The sequence below is a fragment of the Lutra lutra genome, chromosome 3, assembly GCF_902655055.1.
Source record: "Lutra lutra chromosome 3, mLutLut1.2, whole genome shotgun sequence".
In the NCBI taxonomy this organism is placed as follows: Eukaryota; Metazoa; Chordata; class Mammalia; order Carnivora; family Mustelidae; genus Lutra; species Lutra lutra.
Window position 1 is genome coordinate 91529047 of NC_062280.1, and position 17071 is coordinate 91546117.

Genomic DNA, 17071 nt, shown 5'->3' on the forward strand with positions numbered 1-17071 from the left:
ACATCCTTACCAACATTTGTTGTTTCTGGTGTTTTTGATCTTAGCCATTCTCACAGGCATGAGGTGATATTGTGATTTTGATTTGCATTTTCCTAATGATTCGTGCATCTTTTCATGTGTCTATTGGTCATCTGTATGTCTTCTTTGAAAACGTGTCTTTCTATGTCCTCTGCCCAAATTTTAATTGAATTATTTGGCATTTTGGTGTTGAGCTGTGTAAGTTCTTTATACAAAAGCTCTTTATAGGAGCCAAATTTGTACATAAAGAGCTTTTGTATAAAGAACTTATACAGCATATGCATATATCTATATCTTACATACACTGAATATTTCTGTTCATCCACAAGATGCTTACTTAATGATTTTGGAGACAGTATAAACATTTGCTTCTGTGATTCTTTTTCTATGTGTTTATTGCTATCGTAACTCCCTTTTTTATTGATACATGATTTATCCAATAAGTTCAACTTCTTTTGTCTCTTTAAGGGATGGGCTGCAAACCAGCTATATGGGTAAAATAAATGAGTGATTTGACATAACATTAGGGACCCAGGTAAGAGGTCATATGCCTCTTCTTCCATTAAATCAGGAGGCAACAACTGATTGACTCTGTTATTCTGGAATGTTGCCCTGCTTTTTATATACTATCTTATATATCCTTAGTTTTTAAGAAAAAAATAAACAACTTGTCTTTTTTTTCTTTATATTGTTGGTTTTTGATATAATGTTCAATGAATAATTAGTAGATGCTAAAAAAAAATAACCTTGATTTTAAGGTTATATCTTAAGTTTAAACTTAAAATATACCTAAAAGTTTATTTACCTGAACTTAAATTTAGTCCTCAATCTACCATTTTGCAATATCTGCTTTCAGATAGCTCTGCTTCCCATCTCAAGTGTTACGCTTTTTTTTTTTTTTTCTAATTGTAAATGCCAGAAGACACCTTTATTCCTTAATTCTAGGTCACTCACATAGGGGATGGTATCAAAATTGGTCCCATAAGTACCAACAAATTTTTCACATACTAATGCATGAAAATTCACTGTTAACATTAGATACATCCTTAAAGCTATGTAAAATGCAGGTTAATAGAATGGTTAATATTTTAAACTGTTATATCATTTAATGTTTAGAATCTAAAAAATTTTACAGATAATCTAATCTAAAGCCTTTATTTAGGGCGCCTGGGTGGCTCAGTGGGTTAAGCCGCTGCCTTCGGCTCAGGTCATGATCTCAGGGTCCTGGGATCGAGTCCCACATCGGGCTCTCTGCTCAGCAAGAAGCCTGCTTCCCTCTCTCTCTCTCTCTCTCTCTCTGCCTGCCTCTCCGTCTACTTGTGATCTCTCTCTGTCAAATAAATAAATAAAAAAAAAATCTTAAAAAAAAAAAAATAAAGCCTTTATTTATATATCAAATAACTTAAGGAGAAACTAGAATTAGTTTTTATACCACGCTTCTGCTTCCAAATTTAATGTGCTTTTTAATCTTCTATATATTTTTTTTTACCTGATAGTGTGAAGAAGGTTTTCATAGCCAGTTTTGCTTTTTTCTTGGAGGGGGAGTGGTAAAAGATGAATAAGTTTAAAGAACACTAAGTATGCTAAAAAAAAAAAAAAAAAAAGATAAAGTCACCTTCAATTTTGACTCTATAATCCAAAGACAAATGTGGTCTTTTTTGGAAATTGTCCAAGAATTAAATAGTTTCTTTTCCTCCCAAGAAGAGTTTTTTTTTTTTTTTAAGATTTCATTTATTTATTTGACAGACAGAGATCACAAGTAGGCAGAGAGGCAGGCAGAGAGAGGGGGAAGCAGGCTCCCCGCTGAGCAGAGAGCCAGATGTGGGGCCTGATCCCAGGATCCTGGGATCATGACCTGGAGCCAAAGGCTGAGGCTTTAACCCACCAAGCCACCCAAGTGCCCCTCCTCCAAGAAGAGTTTGTGCCAGATGGACATGGTCTTAAGTTAGATAAATAGAGGTTTAAAATTACCCAGATTGAAATAATCTGTGCTTCAGAATAAATTGTAGGTAGAAACCAGGGATTTCCTTCCTGAAGTGTTTTAGGAACTCTTATACATTCTAGCTCCAAGTATAACTTTTTCTTGGCTCTTTTTGGATTTCCCCATTGCTGTATGAGCTTCTAGATTGAAATAATATATATCTACATATCTTATATTATTAAGCCATATAATTTAGTAATGTTCAGAATTTGGATAGTCATTATTTTACTTCTATTTCCTGGTTTATGAGAATTTAATCTGATTCATATATTATGGGCCAAGAGTGTAAATAGCTTTTTCTTTTTTTTTTTTTTTTAAGATTTTATTTATTTATTTGTCAGAGAGAGAGGAGCGAGAGTGAGCACAGGCAGATAGAGTGGCAGGCAGAGGCAGAGGGAGAAGCAGGCTCCCTGCCAAGCAAGGAGCCCGATGTGGGACTCAATCCCAGGATACCGGGATCATGACCCGAGCTGAAGGCAGCTGCTTAACCAACTGAGCCACCCAGGCGTCCCAGCTTTTTCATTTAGTGAAATGAAACACACACACACACACACACACACACACACACACACACACACACACATCTTTAGAGTGGTTTTACATCTTTTTTTAATAGTATTACATTACAGGATAATTAACTTTAGCAATATAAACCAAATTTTCTTTTCTTAGATGAAAAAATAACCTAGATAAAATACGTGACTACTTCAATCTACCCTCATGTTAGCTGTATTTTCCTAAAGTATATTGATAACTGTAGGAAATTTTTAAAAAAATATGGCAGTATTTCCATGGTTCAAATGCTTGAAGTCCCACTTCATAGGTTTTCCTCTTTCCTTAATTTAAATCAAATGTCTCTAGTGACATATATCTTTTGTTTCCTGAAGCTGGAATTGTGACTGATACCTTACAATCCACAGTTATAAAGGATTAGTAGTTTAAAGTAGTAACCTCTAATTTTGTTACAATCAAGCTGCCAATTTTTCTGTAAGATTTAAGTGTTTCATTCATTGGACTAATATATCTCCACAAGGAAGAATGCCTCAGGCCTCAAAACTTTGGCTGTGTATTTAGAGAGCTTATTAGGAAAGAAATCATCTGTCTGGAGAAAACAGTCAAAATGTGTCTTCCACTTTGTGCAACAATATGAGCAACATCTTTTGTTGTCAGGGTAACCACTTGCCTCTACAGTCTCTTCAACATGCCATATTTCATTAGTGCCTCTAGCTCATAGGCCTGTCTAGTAAGCTAGCCAAAAGGGCAATGAGAGTTTTATTTTTTCTTTTTCTTTTGAATCTGATGTTTGTTTGTTTTGTTTTGTTTTTCACCTCTTTGGAAGCAAATGGCTTAGCTTTCCCATTTCTATTGTCCCATGTCAGACTCCATTCCACACCCCAGAACCTCAGTTTACTTTTACTTTGCCCTTTTGTACTCACCTGTTTGATTTTGAACCTCTCCATAAATTCTCTTTTTATTGTATCAAGATCCAACAGGAATTTCTACCTTCCACTCTCCAGCCAACATCCATTTAATACAAGAGTCCCTTTTATATGGCTAATACTATTCACAATCCTGGTCAAGCAATGGGCAGTAGAGGGGGGTATTATTTCATTCCTATGGAGCCCATTATAAAGGGTGATTTTTTTTTTTAAGATTTTATTTATTTATTTGACACAGAGATAGAGAGATTACAAGTAGGCAGAGAGGCAGGCAGAGGAAGAGGGGGAAGCAGGCTCCCTGCTGAGCAGAAAGCCCTATGCAGAGCTCAATCCCAGGACCCTGAGACCATGACCTGAGCCAAAGACAGAGGCTTAACCCACTGAGCCACCCAGGTTCCCCGATAAATGGTGATTTGATATGATATAAAGCGTGATATGATTGCGGTCATAATTTCCTTGACAATAGGAGCATCCTGTTGCTTTCTTGTTATTGTTCTTTTTCTGTTCAGTTCTTTTCAGTGTTGAGAATCATTGACCATTCGGTATGTTGTGAAATTGATGAAGATGAACATTGGGTAACATCTTCACCCAGATGCCACTATTCTCTGAGAATCATCTTGTTTGTCACTGGTGATTTATGTCCATAGGTTGAATTTATCGGGTGTGGCATCCTTTACCCCATACTCTAACTAATTTAGTTGATACTGGAATGACATTAGGGATTTCTTGATCAGGGAATCAGAGAGTAAATGTATAGATTTAAATGACTCCATTGGTATATCTGTGCTTCGCATTGGAAAGTAACATTTTTCCCTTCCCCTAAGCTGTATTTTTTACCCTAGTAATGTGACATAAATCTGATTTATCCTTCTAGAATTTGCCATTAATAGAATCTTCACAAACCTGCGTACTTGACAAAGTATCACTTAATCAATCTTCTGAATGTTCTATGAAAATAAAGAATTTGGGTTTTTAATTGTCCACAGTCCATGTGTAGAAGTATAGAATGGAAAGATAATCAGACATTTTTTTTTTTTAGAATGAGTAAAACAAAATGAAAATCCTAAATTCAAAAAGTGGAACTTTGCATGGAATTTGTCCTATTTTAGCAGGGATATTATTAGGATAAGAAATCATGTGTATATATTTACATCTGATAAAGGGAAACTAGGCATTTTTCCATGCTCATGCCAGATAACCAATATCATATTTTTTTGCATGCTGAGGCTTTGCTTTACTAGTGTTAGAAGATTATAAATAACTCCAATGAACTCTAAACAGCTTATAATGTTTATTTTCTCCATAGTCTGTCATATTTATAAATTTATGACTTACACTGACATGTCCATGCCATTTGTTCATATATTTACTTTTTAACACTGCCAAATCTGGGGGAAAATTACAGTTAATTTAAATACTGGAACATTTGAAAATGATTTTGTGGTTTACCTAGGACAAATATTTATGTTCTGCCCACCTGTGACTATTATTTATACTGTTTCTAAAGCATATTGTATTGCAGAGTGCTTTTTGTTAAACACCACTGAGCTATCACTGGGTAGATGGATGGTATCTATTGTTAGAGTTGAGAAATAGGTAACTATTCATAATTTCAGTTTTTAAATCAATATGTGAAAGGACTGATAATAAAAGTTGTTAGGAATTTCTATGGGTTCTGTGTTTAGTTCAGGCCGTATTTTCCTTCCTTGAGATCCCAGTAATCACACAGCAGGCAGTGGCTTGTAATTCTTGTTTATTGACATCTCATGTTCTTTTTTGAGTTTAGTTTCTCTTCTTTTAATCCAAGTCCACTCACTCCTTCAGTAAAATTTGTTCACTAGTAATTCACTCAAGAAACTATCATGTGTTAAAAACCCATATTTCCACTGGTTGCCAGGTCCTAATGATGCTCTTACACATTGACCACATGTCTAGTCATAATCACTTTCAAATAATTGTTTCCATTTGTGATATAATACCCCTGGGTATCCTTTCTCACTTTCGGTTATGCACAATAAACTTGACCATGTCAAATTAATTATGACACTAGTTCCTACTAGAATTGTCCAAGTTAATTGAAGGGCACAGAGTGTATGTTATTTTCCTCACTGTCTATTTGCAAAGAACTCCTTTACTTTTCTGTCTTACAATAATTCAATAATACAATATAAAGCAGAAAATCCAAGCTTGTGCATTTAATATAAATGAGATATAGTGTAACTTTCCTTAAAATATGTTTAAATACAGTACCTTTCTAAATGTGTCCATATTTACTAATATTTTTTTCAATTTTTAAATCAAATTATATATCGTGAGAATGCAGAAAAACTGGAACTTCCTTAAATTGCTTAGAAGAGGTATATTGGTAAAAAACTTTTTGAAAAAAAAAAATGCTAGCAGTATCTACCCAAGCTAAGTATATGTATACCTTAAGACTCACCAATTCTATTCCTTGTTAAATACTCAACAGAAATGAATTTTTGTGTCCACCAAAATGCATGTACAAGAATATTCATGGATTCAGTTCAGTGGCCTAAGGCTATAATAATCCAAATAGATATCATCAGTAAAATGGTGAAAAAACTGTTAGCATATTCATAAAATGAATGACTACCCATCATAAAAAAGTATTAGTAACTGACATATACAATAGTATGAATGAATTTCATAGATACAATGTTGAATAAAAGAAGTCAGAAATAGAACAGTATGATACTATTTATATGGATTTCTTAAACTATTCTATTTTGTTAGACATCACAATTATGGTTAGTCTCAGAAGAATCCTGACTGGGAGAAGTCACAGGTGAACTGTCTACAATTCTAGAAATTGTCTAACAGGATGGTGTTTATACAAAGGCAGTGATAGGTTAAATTTCCATGAATATTGTGATTAAGATTTGTGGAAATTATAATACCTATAAAAATTAAGAATAAAATGGAACATTTTAGATATTTTAAAAACCTGTGTAAAACACCTGACCATGTTGATATCATTCCCATACAATATTAATGTATACAGACCTCCCCTCCACTACTTTGCTTTTGAAAATACTGTGGTGTTGTTTTGTTTTCTTTCAGTGTCCTGAATTTAAAAGGCCCAGGGACATTGCAGTTGACTGGGTTGCTGGAAATATTTATTGGACTGATCATTCTAGAATGCACTGGTTCAGTTACTACACCACTCACTGGACCAGTCTGAGGTACTCTATCAATGTGGGGCAGCTGAATGGCCCCAACTGCACCAGACTCTTAACAAACATGGCTGGAGAACCCTACGCTATCGCCGTAAATCCTAAAAGAGGGTAAGTTAACAAGTTGACTATTTATATTTCTTGATACGCATATCCATTTTTAGGGATTGTTTTCCCACCTCTTCTCTGTAGTTTTCCTTCTGTAATAAATGTTCAACATATAATAGATTCACAAGGCTTCTAAAATTTCCTCTACTTCTGTACAAGAGCATGAGCTTTTCACACCAAATCATGGCACAAAATACATGTTTTCCTGAAAGCCCGCTGCATGATATATTCTATGTATGAATGTGTGTGTGTCTTATGTGGACATTTCAATAAACACATAACCAATATGGTTAACCTAGGATTGAATTTTCAAGACATTAACTATAATATTGAACGTATGAAGTATGAGTATTAGTATTTTGGCCATTTGTGATAAAAGATGAAGGTATACATATGAACAAATTTAAACAATTTTAACACAAATATTTCCTTTCCTTTGCTTGAATTGTTCCTTTTTTAACTCTTTTACCTTTTTCATTTATAGGCAATGACCTAAAAGGAAAATAGAGAAATGTTAAATAAAACTCCTAATCATCTGCTCTTATTGGACATTCCCTGTCTGTAGGTTTAGAGTTGGGTCCAGGAGTCTTCATTTTCAGGGACTCAGGGGTGGTTCTGATGCACATGGTCTGAAGGGAAAGTGTTTTGAGGAGCAGAGCTGAGTTAGCTGCAAGCTAATCCATTTGACTTGTCTCGTCAGGATGATGTACTGGACTGTCGTTGGGGACCACTCCCACATAGAAGAAGCAGCCATGGATGGTACTCTGAGAAGAATTTTAGTACAAAAGAATCTGCAAAGACCCACAGGTATGATGTATTTCTGACACAGTCTAGAATGTGGAGCAATATGTTCAGCATATTAGTGTTACAATTCTTTCCAGGTTTGTTGGCAATGTAATCATTTTTACAAGCAGATAAAATAATTTATAGTATCACTTTATGAAAGTCATTAACATTTCATGTTGTATTTTTCCAACTTGAAAGTCAAGGCCTTATCATATTGCCAGTGATACTATGGGGATATTATTTGAAAATTGCCCAAGTTGCAAGGCCATTTGTAGGATTTCACATACATGGAATTTTGACAGTTTATAATGTATTAGGGTATTTTTTACTGATATATGTTAATGATGCTGGGACAGATGATAATATTTCTAGAGGATCAGAAACTAAATGGGCAAAAAAAAATGAAAGAAACTAAATGGGCAAAGAGGTGGGAAAACAAATAATTTCTGTAAAAGGCAGACATCATGATTCCTTGCCCTTTCATTCACAGCTCTTTTTAATCAGGCTTTAATATCCCTCCCAGTTATGTCATCTAAGCTACCACTCCAAACTCCCTATACTCCCACAACTGCTCAGGAGCCTGCATGTTTTGTTCTACTTGCCTGTTTTTCTCCCATTGCATTTGCCTCCCAGGCTCCCCATCTAGAATGCCCTTCTGACTTCTGTGCACCCAGATGATTCTTACTCACCTTATAAGGTCTAAGTTTAACACTTCTTCAATGGAACATTTCCAGAACTGAAGGAGCCTCAAGGCTCCTTCTGTTCATGCCACAAACAACGTCCCTCGGCACTACACCCTGAAGGAGAGAATACATGTCTAGAGTACATATTACTTAATAATTATGCTTTATAGTATCTTATGTAGTTGTAATTTTATTTATATTTGGCACCTATATTCTTATTAACTGTTAATGTGCCATAGGATTTTTCCTTCAACTACATTGTTTTTACTCTTTATGGGAAGGAGCAGTCTTTGGGGAATTAGTTCATTTACACAAGTGTGTCTCCAGTCACTGATTTAACAAGAACCAATTGAGCACTACCTAGTGTGAGAAATTGTTCAAGATGCTGAAGACAAGTCCTAACTCTTGTGAAAAGATTACCAACTGTCATGAAACTTACCTTCCTCCAGAGAATGGAATATTTAATATAAATCATTCCAGATACTAATGAGTGCTATGTGGAAAAGAATGGGGACTATGGGGGGGGGAGTAGAATTATGAATAGGATTATCAAAAAAGTCATCTCTAGAAAGGCGATATTTGAGAAGAGAACATCATAGAGGTAGGAAGCTATGTGAATATGTAAGCAAATAACTTTCCAAACAGAAAGAACAGCATGCTATGAGTTAGGAGTGAGCTTGGCATATGTCAAAAACAGCAGGGATGTTAGTATGCCTAGGAACATATGAGCAACTCAGGAAAATGTTGGAAATGAGGTTGCCCAGGTGCCCAGCTATAGATCATCTAGGACCTCAAACAGACAGTTAAGGAATGAATTTTATTCTAGCTTTAAGGGGAGACATGGGAAGCAACTGAAGAGGCAAGTGGCATAAGATGCTCAAATACTATTTTCATTTTTAAAAGAGCTTTAGCTGTCTTTTTAACTTTCCTATTTTTAACTAATTCTGGACCTACAGAAAAGTTGCAAAATTAATTTTATAAAAAAGGTCCGTGATGTTAATAAATAACATAACCACAGTATATGTAACATAATTTTCATTTAAAGAAGGATTCTGGCAGCAATTTTTAGAATTGCCTGTCGGAGGGGTCTTAGGGAGGCCTGAGACAGGAATTCTTGTAAAGGTTATTTATGAGGGGAGTATTGTTCAGGAGAAACCTGTAAAAGATGGAGAGATAAGGGGAAAGACACCAGAAAGACTGTATTTCAGGGAAACTCTCATCTTTGTCTTGAGCCACAGGGGATGTGCTTTGGAACATAAATCCCGCAGCAGGGAGGGGTCCTGTTTTATATGCTCCATCAGTCATTGGTTGACCTTTGGGCTCTAACTTCCCAGCGAGGCTGCTGCAGTCAGTTGAGCGTAATTCTCCGGGGAAGAAGGGCAAGTATGATTCCTTAGCTCTAAACCAGCAGGTAGTAGACAAGTATTTGGTATTATCTCCAAGACTGGAAAACTACCTGAAAGATGTCACTGGAACAAGTACTTGAAGGATAGGTAGGCATTTGAAAGGTGGGCAGATAACCCATCATGGTTTAGATGTTATAAAGGTGTTCTTTGAAGTCAATATATCTGGTTTTGAACCCTGAGGGATTACTTACTAGCTGTGAGATCTCAGAAAGGAACTTATTATCTTCAAACTTTGATTTTTATTACTAGCAACCAAAGGATATTGTTGTATACATTGAATGACATAGCTCTAAGCCAGGAGCTGCAGTGTAAAGCCACATGGCACATTCTGTGATATTAGGAGTCATGGCACACCTAGGAGGGGACAGGATAGGTAATGTAAAATGAACTGAGACTAGAGAACTTTAAATACCATGGTGTTTTGACATGATTTTTGAGTCAATAACGAACCACTACTATTTTGATTCAAAAAGTGATGTGAATAAGGTAGGTCTCCAGGCTTATTGCTTTGGTAGTATTGTGCCAATGAAATAAATAAATACAGAGCTAAGAGACCAGCTAACAATCCATTGAGTGTTCTTGATGAGAGCCAAGAATAGCATAAGTAGAATAGCAACAGGGGAAAAGGGGAGAATGTATGGGAGACAAAGCCGAGTTTGCACTGTAGAATTTATCAAATGCATATGAGAATAGTGGGAGAGATTAAAAAAATGTGTCAAAGAGGGACAAAAAGTCATTAAATTAAAACTCTTCATATAATTATCTTCTTATTTCCTTCATTTATCCATCCATCCCTCCTTTCATTAAAAAATATTGGACGCTCACTATATGCCAGACACTAGTGGTCATCAGAAATATGGATCCGTGCACTCACTGAGCTTGAATTCTAGTGTGGGGACCATAAAAAGAAAAACCAAAAAAGTGTATGTGCATGTGTGTGTGTGCATGCACAAATGCTCGTGTGTGTAAATGGCTCTGATAGAGAGGAGTGGGTCAGCATGCAGCAGGTGCCACATTAGTTATAGTGGGGAGGAGAGGCTCTTTGAGTTACTGATGGTTAAGGTTAATTGCTAAACTGTATGAAGGCATAGACATGGGGAATGATGTTGCAATGCAAAGTAAAGAATGGGACTGAAGGCCCTGAGGTAGTAAAGGCAGAGTATAGTAAACAAATTGGAAAATAGCATGTAACAAGGCTTAGAGGGGTGGGTAGGGGTCAGACCACGCAGGATGTCAAAGACCATAACAAGTACAATTGCTTTACGTTAAGTAGATAATAGGATCTGAGCAGACATCCACAGGGACATGTCAAGAAAGGAGTTGATGTGGGGCTCTCTATCCCATGTGACTGGGTACGTGTGGCTTTTCTTCTCAGCAACTCTGCTTTGAAAACTTCTGCCTCGCTTATAGGCAGTAGACTCTTGGAAGCCATCTATTCACTCATCCAACTAATACTTTTTTGTGTGCCTACTGTGTGTCAGGGGTAATGTTAGGCATTTGGAATAGAGGAGTGAACACACAGATTCCTCTTCTTCTAGTGGTTATATAGTAAAAATATAATGTTTTAAAAAGTAAATTACAGGGTAAGTTACAAAGTTTTTTTGTGCTATGGAAAAGAGTGTAAATAGAGCAGGAAAAGGGTTCAGAAATGGGGGCACCTGGGTGTCTCAATGGTTAAGCACCTTTCTTCAGTTCAGGTCATGATCCTAGGACCCTGGGATCCAGCCCCTCATGGGGCTGCTTGCTCAGCAGGAAGCCTGCTTCTCCCTTCCCTCTGCCCCTCCCCCACCCCACCTTGCACTTGCTCTCCTGCTCTCCTGCTCCTGTGCTCTCTCTCTCTCTCTCTCTCAGACAAATAAAATCTTAAAAAAAAAAAAAAGTCAGAAATGATGGAGAGGAGTTTTCTATGTGACATTATTAGGTCTGTAGAGTAGAACCTTGAGAAGGTGCGCTTGAGCCCACTGTGCGGTGCTCTCAGTCACAGGCAAGTGTTGCAGGTGTGAATGAGACCCCAGCTAAGTCAGTCAGTTGGAGAGATGGCACAGGTAATTGAAAATTTTAGTTCTGGAGCTTAAAGCTTATGGTTTAAGCTTAAGGTTTGGGAAATTAGCAAAGAAAGCTGATATTTAAAGCTGCTGGAGTTGTTAAGATGGACAAGGGAAGGGAAAACAAAGAGGCTTCTTAGGGTAGAATTTTGTGAGATGCTTATATTTAGAAAAGACCCAGTCATCTCGTGCCTGGGTGGCTCGGTGGGTTAAGTCTCTGCCTTCGGCTCAGGTTATGAGCTCAGGGTCCTGGGATAGAGCCCCACATGGGGCTCTCTGCTCAGCAGGGAGCCTGTTTCCCCCTCTCTCTCTGCCTGCTTCTCTGCCTGCTTGTGATCTCTCTCTGTCAAATAAATAAATAAAATCTTTAAAAAAAAAAAGAAGAAGAAGAAGAAGAAGAAGAAGAAGAAGAAGAAGAAGAAGAAGAAGAGACCCAATCAGCATTGAAGACTGCGAGGGTGTTTGAGCAGTTGGAACAAAATAATAGAATTCAGTGTCACAACAGCTGAAAAAATAATTTCAAAAGAAAGATGTAGACTTTATTGGGAATACCATAGTGACTTACACAGAGAAACTATAAATTAACAGGAAGAGCATAAGCCCTTCATTTATATAGGCTTGAGTTAAAACTGAGCAGCCTGGGCGCCTGGGTGGCTCAGTGGGTTAAGCCGCTGCCTTCGGCTCGGGTCATGATCTCAGGGTCCTGGGATCGAGGCCCGCATCAGGCTCTCTGCTCAGCAGGGAGCCTGCTTCCCTCTCTCTCTGCCTGCCTCTCCATCTGTTTGTGATCTCTCTCTGTCAAATAAATAAATAAAATCTTTAAAAAAAAAAAAAAACTAATCTCTTTAAAAAAAAAAAAAAAAAAAAAAAAAAAAACCTGAGCAGCCTGTGTAGACTTCAGAGCATAAAGTTTCTTATTTATAAAATGTCTGTGATACTCACCTTATAGAGAATTCATAACAATGTATTTATTTTTTTAAAAGATTGTATTTATTTATTTGAGAGAGAGGGATGGAGCACAAGCATGGGGGAACAAAGGGGGAGATAAAAACAAACTCCCCACTAAATGGGGAGCCTAACACCCGAGTCCCTGGGGTCATAACCTGAGCTAAAAGCAGATGCTTAACTGACTGAGCCACCCAGGCACCCCTGTAACAACTAATTTAAATCAGATGTTAAAACCAATATAATTAATTAACATAATTCCTTTAATATCTAACAAGCTAAGAATAATTGTTCAAAACAATGTGCCACATATTGTGCTAAAGCCTCATATTATTCTATATAATGTCCGCCATAACTCCCTAGCACTGATAATTATTTTTATTCATATTTTAAAATACCATTTAGTATATTTTGTTAATTTGATTCATTTTCTCACTGTATATCAGTTAGAATTCTGTAAGATTTTTTTAAAAATCTACAAGCCATATATAAAAATCTATTACTTCACGCCTCCTTGCTTAATAAGTTACTTTCTTCATATTGGAAATGCTGGTTTTGTATTCCTAAGCAAGATTTTATTCTATCAGGTGAAGCATCTCCCAATGTTGTCTTTACTGTGATTAATAACTCCTGAGTATTGTTATGCTAAATGTTATTGATATAAAAATGAGTCAAGAACAAATCTCATGCGAGCTTTAGGAAATAACAGATAATTTAGACTTCGTAAATAGCATAGTACTAAAGAGTGATAACGAAGAGTTGGCAATGAATTAGTCATATGCACACCTTTTATGTGGAGAGCCCGTGTACTTATGCATATGTACCCCTGAAATATCCTTCTACAGAAGTATGTTTGTTACTTCTGTCTTCCCGGAAACATCTTAAGACTTGCTTGTACCATTTTTTCTCTGTCTTTTTCCTTAGTGTATGTTGATAAATATTTGCCCTGACTCCAACATTAGTATATTGAAATCAGTAACTATAATGACACTTCTGTTTCTCTCCAGGTGTGATATGCTGTTCTTTACATTTTGGGTTCATTGGAAATTGTGTCTTTCATTTCTGAATTCATGAATGAATATGTGCATGGAATTGCAACACATTTGATGAGACTCTGTACTTTCATAGGGTGTAGATCATATCCGCAGAAATGAACAGCAAGAGGAACAGATGCGTCTGTCTGTCCCTTGAGATAACCCTTGTATTTCAGGGTTAGAATTTTACTGTCCAGTTGAATAGTTAGTCCACCACTTAGCTAGCATTATGTTTGCTCACTACGAGCACTGCCATTACAGACTTTCCAAAACCATGATGGGAATACCTCAGTTCTCTGGGCTTTCTTACCACTCATTATCTCCATAGTTGATACTTCATCATCTACTGCTTCAAATGATATAGAAGAGGATGAACTCTTTCTTGTATATTCTGTGTATCCAATAAGACCATAAACAACTTAAATCAAAACCATTACTGGTGTTTATATGTACACGGAAGAGTATTACAGTGCCCAACTTGATGTGTGCTTTAGAATAATTATGTACGGAATGAGTGAAGAGATGAACGCCTACAGTTTTTAACACTCTAACCCATAGTATGGTTTTATAGCCTCTTTTGACAAATGGCACACTTGTTTATTTTATTAGACACTACGTTAAAAACAAAAAGTGTAATTTATCTTCTGATTCAATCAATTGTATGGTGGTTGAGTAACATGCTCCATGAGATTAGGAACATGATCTATTTTGTTCTTTGCTACATACCTAGTACCTGACACTGCATAGTACAAGAGAAGTGTCTTATGAATATATATTGGGTTAATGAATAATGTGTCAGGTAAGGATACTTTCCAGTTCTCCCTCCAGTAAGAGAGCATGTAAGATTATGAGTTTGATTTAGATAACATTTTATTTGATACCTAGAAGCTTATTTATGTTGCCAAATCCTGGCAATTTCTGATATTTTGAAGAAGTACACATTGACCATGCACTGGTTATAATTACTGATTGCAAATTCTTTTTTCCTTGGACAACAAAGGTTTCTAGTTAAATGAAATGGATAAAACAAGAGGATCATAGGAGAAGGGAGGGAAAAATAAAATAAGATGAAATCAGAGAGGGAGATAAACTGTAAGAGACTCTCAACTATCGGAAACAAACTGAGGGCTGCTGGAGGGGAGATAGGTTGGGGATGGGGTAACTGGGTGATGGGGATTAGGGAAGGCATGTGATATAAGGAGGCCTGGGTGCTATATGCACTGAAATCTATTTCTGAAACTAATAATACACTACATGTTAATTAATTGAATTAAAATAAAATAAAATATAAAAAAAACTTTAAAGCTATTTTTGGAACTCCTTAATCCATTTATTTTACTAACACTCAAATAAGGATGTGTGTGTGTATGTGTGTGTGTGTGTGTGTGTGTGTGTATAATTTTAGTTTGGAATCTAAGACTGTAAGTAGGCAAACTACTTCAAAGAATACTTTTTAAAAAAGATTTTATTTATTTATTTGAGAGAGTGAATGAGGGAAAGCACAGAGGGAGAATGAGAGAGAGAAGCAGACCCCTCGATGAGCAGGGAGCCTTAAGTGGGACTCTATCCCAGGACCCTGGAATCATGACCTGAGCTGAAGACAGATGCTTAACTAACTGAGCCACTCAAGCACCCTTCAAAAAATACTTTTAACAGGGTGCCTGGGTGGCTCAGTGGGTTAAAGCCTCTGCCTTTAGCTCAGGTCATGATCCCATGGTCCTGGGATCAAGCCCCACATCGGGCTCTCTGCTCAGTGGGGAGCCTGCTTCCTCCTCTCTCTCTCTGCCTGCCTCTCTGCCTGCCTCTCTGCCTACTTGTGATCTCTGTCAAATAAATAAATAAAATCTTTAAAAAAATACTTTTAATAATTTTTTAAATAAATTTGACATAGAGGTAAATATTTTCAGCTTTGAGATCCTTTTTTATCACCTTTTAAATCAAGAATATGGTATTGCACACTTGCTGGCTAATACTACCTTGTAAATACTGGCTTTCCTTTAGCACAGAATGCATATAGTATTTTTCTCTATTTCTGGAAATACAGTGATTTTAATTTATTACTCTCCAGCTGTTCTCTCTTAAATATCACATTGGTATTATGGCCATTTCTCGTAAGATTTTGCTTTAACATTTTCTTTCTTCCTTCTTCTTCTTTTTTTTTTTTAATCCCTTTAAGACCATAGTGGAAATTGGGGAATTAGTGGGAGGATCTTGGAAATTTTCAGAGTTCACCTAAAGTGAGATTCAAAAATCCCTAAAATGTAATCATAGCCTTTGATATCATGGGAAATGTTAAGAAAATGACTATATAACTAGGTTTATTATTATACATTCCTAAAACTTAGTGAGCCTGTCTTTATCTTTTAAAAGACTTACAAATTGTGATTCCATAATGCTAGATTAGCCCAAATGGCACTTTATTTTAAATTTTTTGTATTTACACAGACTTGGTTCCAAATATCCATCATTCCCAGTTCAGCTAAAAAAATGACTTTCTTGGGAATTGATTTTTTTTATTTTATTATCTGTACTTTATTAAAACAAAAAGGAGATGTGATATTTTAAAGATAGAAATGAACTTGTTCTTTCATATAAAATTCACTCTCATCTCTATAAAAGAGAAGTTAGTTGATTCCTTTATTAACTTTTTAATTTAAAAGACTATCTCTTTTATTAAAAGGCTTAAGGAAAAATCAAAATCGTTGATTTGTGGATTTTGGGCATATAAACTTCACTCATCTGAAAGCTTTGTTATATAATTTTTATCTAGCTGTAATACCATCCAATAGTAAAATATGTGACCAGAGCTGATAAAGATGGGTATGTCTTAGACAAGCCTAGACTAATAAGGCACTATAGGACACTTTTGAGAAATTTTTTACTGCTGCTGAATCTAAAGCAATAATATTGGTAATTAGATTGCATGGCACACGTTTCTTTTCTTTTTTTCTACAGTTAACAAATTTAATATCCAAATGTAAAGACCAATTTTGGGGACAGCTTATTTTAATCTACTATTTTATTGTATTGCATCTGTGAAAGAGAAAGGAAAGTGATTTCAACCTTGCTTAGACAACTGTTTTGAAATATAATGGGGGCAGCAGGAAACTGGTTCATTTTATGGTTCATGTTACCTGTAATTATACATGAAGAAGCAAAATCATAGCTCCCAACATGTTCACATAGCAAATCAATCATTGAGCAGAAACTGATAAAACATAAGCCACTTGTTTTAATTGTTAAGTCATTTCTCAGAGACTGATTGGACGTAGTACATCTTTATATTACACTTAAGGAACAATATTCATATTTAGTTTGATTGCATTTGGGCTAGATCTACATGCTTAACTAAAAATAAAATGATTTTTATATGGTTTTCACTGTGAGTTGAGTGTTTTTGTATGTTTCGTTTTTGGTTTTGGTTTTGGTTTT

General features: G+C 36.0%; 1 protein-coding gene across 1 annotated transcript in view; it reads left to right on the forward strand.

Moving 5' to 3' along the window:
* Positions 1–17071, forward strand: part of LRP1B (LDL receptor related protein 1B) — a 1982574-nt gene that overhangs the window by 1878646 nt on the left and 86857 nt on the right. The window contains 2 exon segments of the mRNA XM_047722477.1: positions 6520–6743; positions 7441–7547. Of these exon segments, the coding sequence (XP_047578433.1) occupies positions 6520–6743; positions 7441–7547 (331 nt within the window).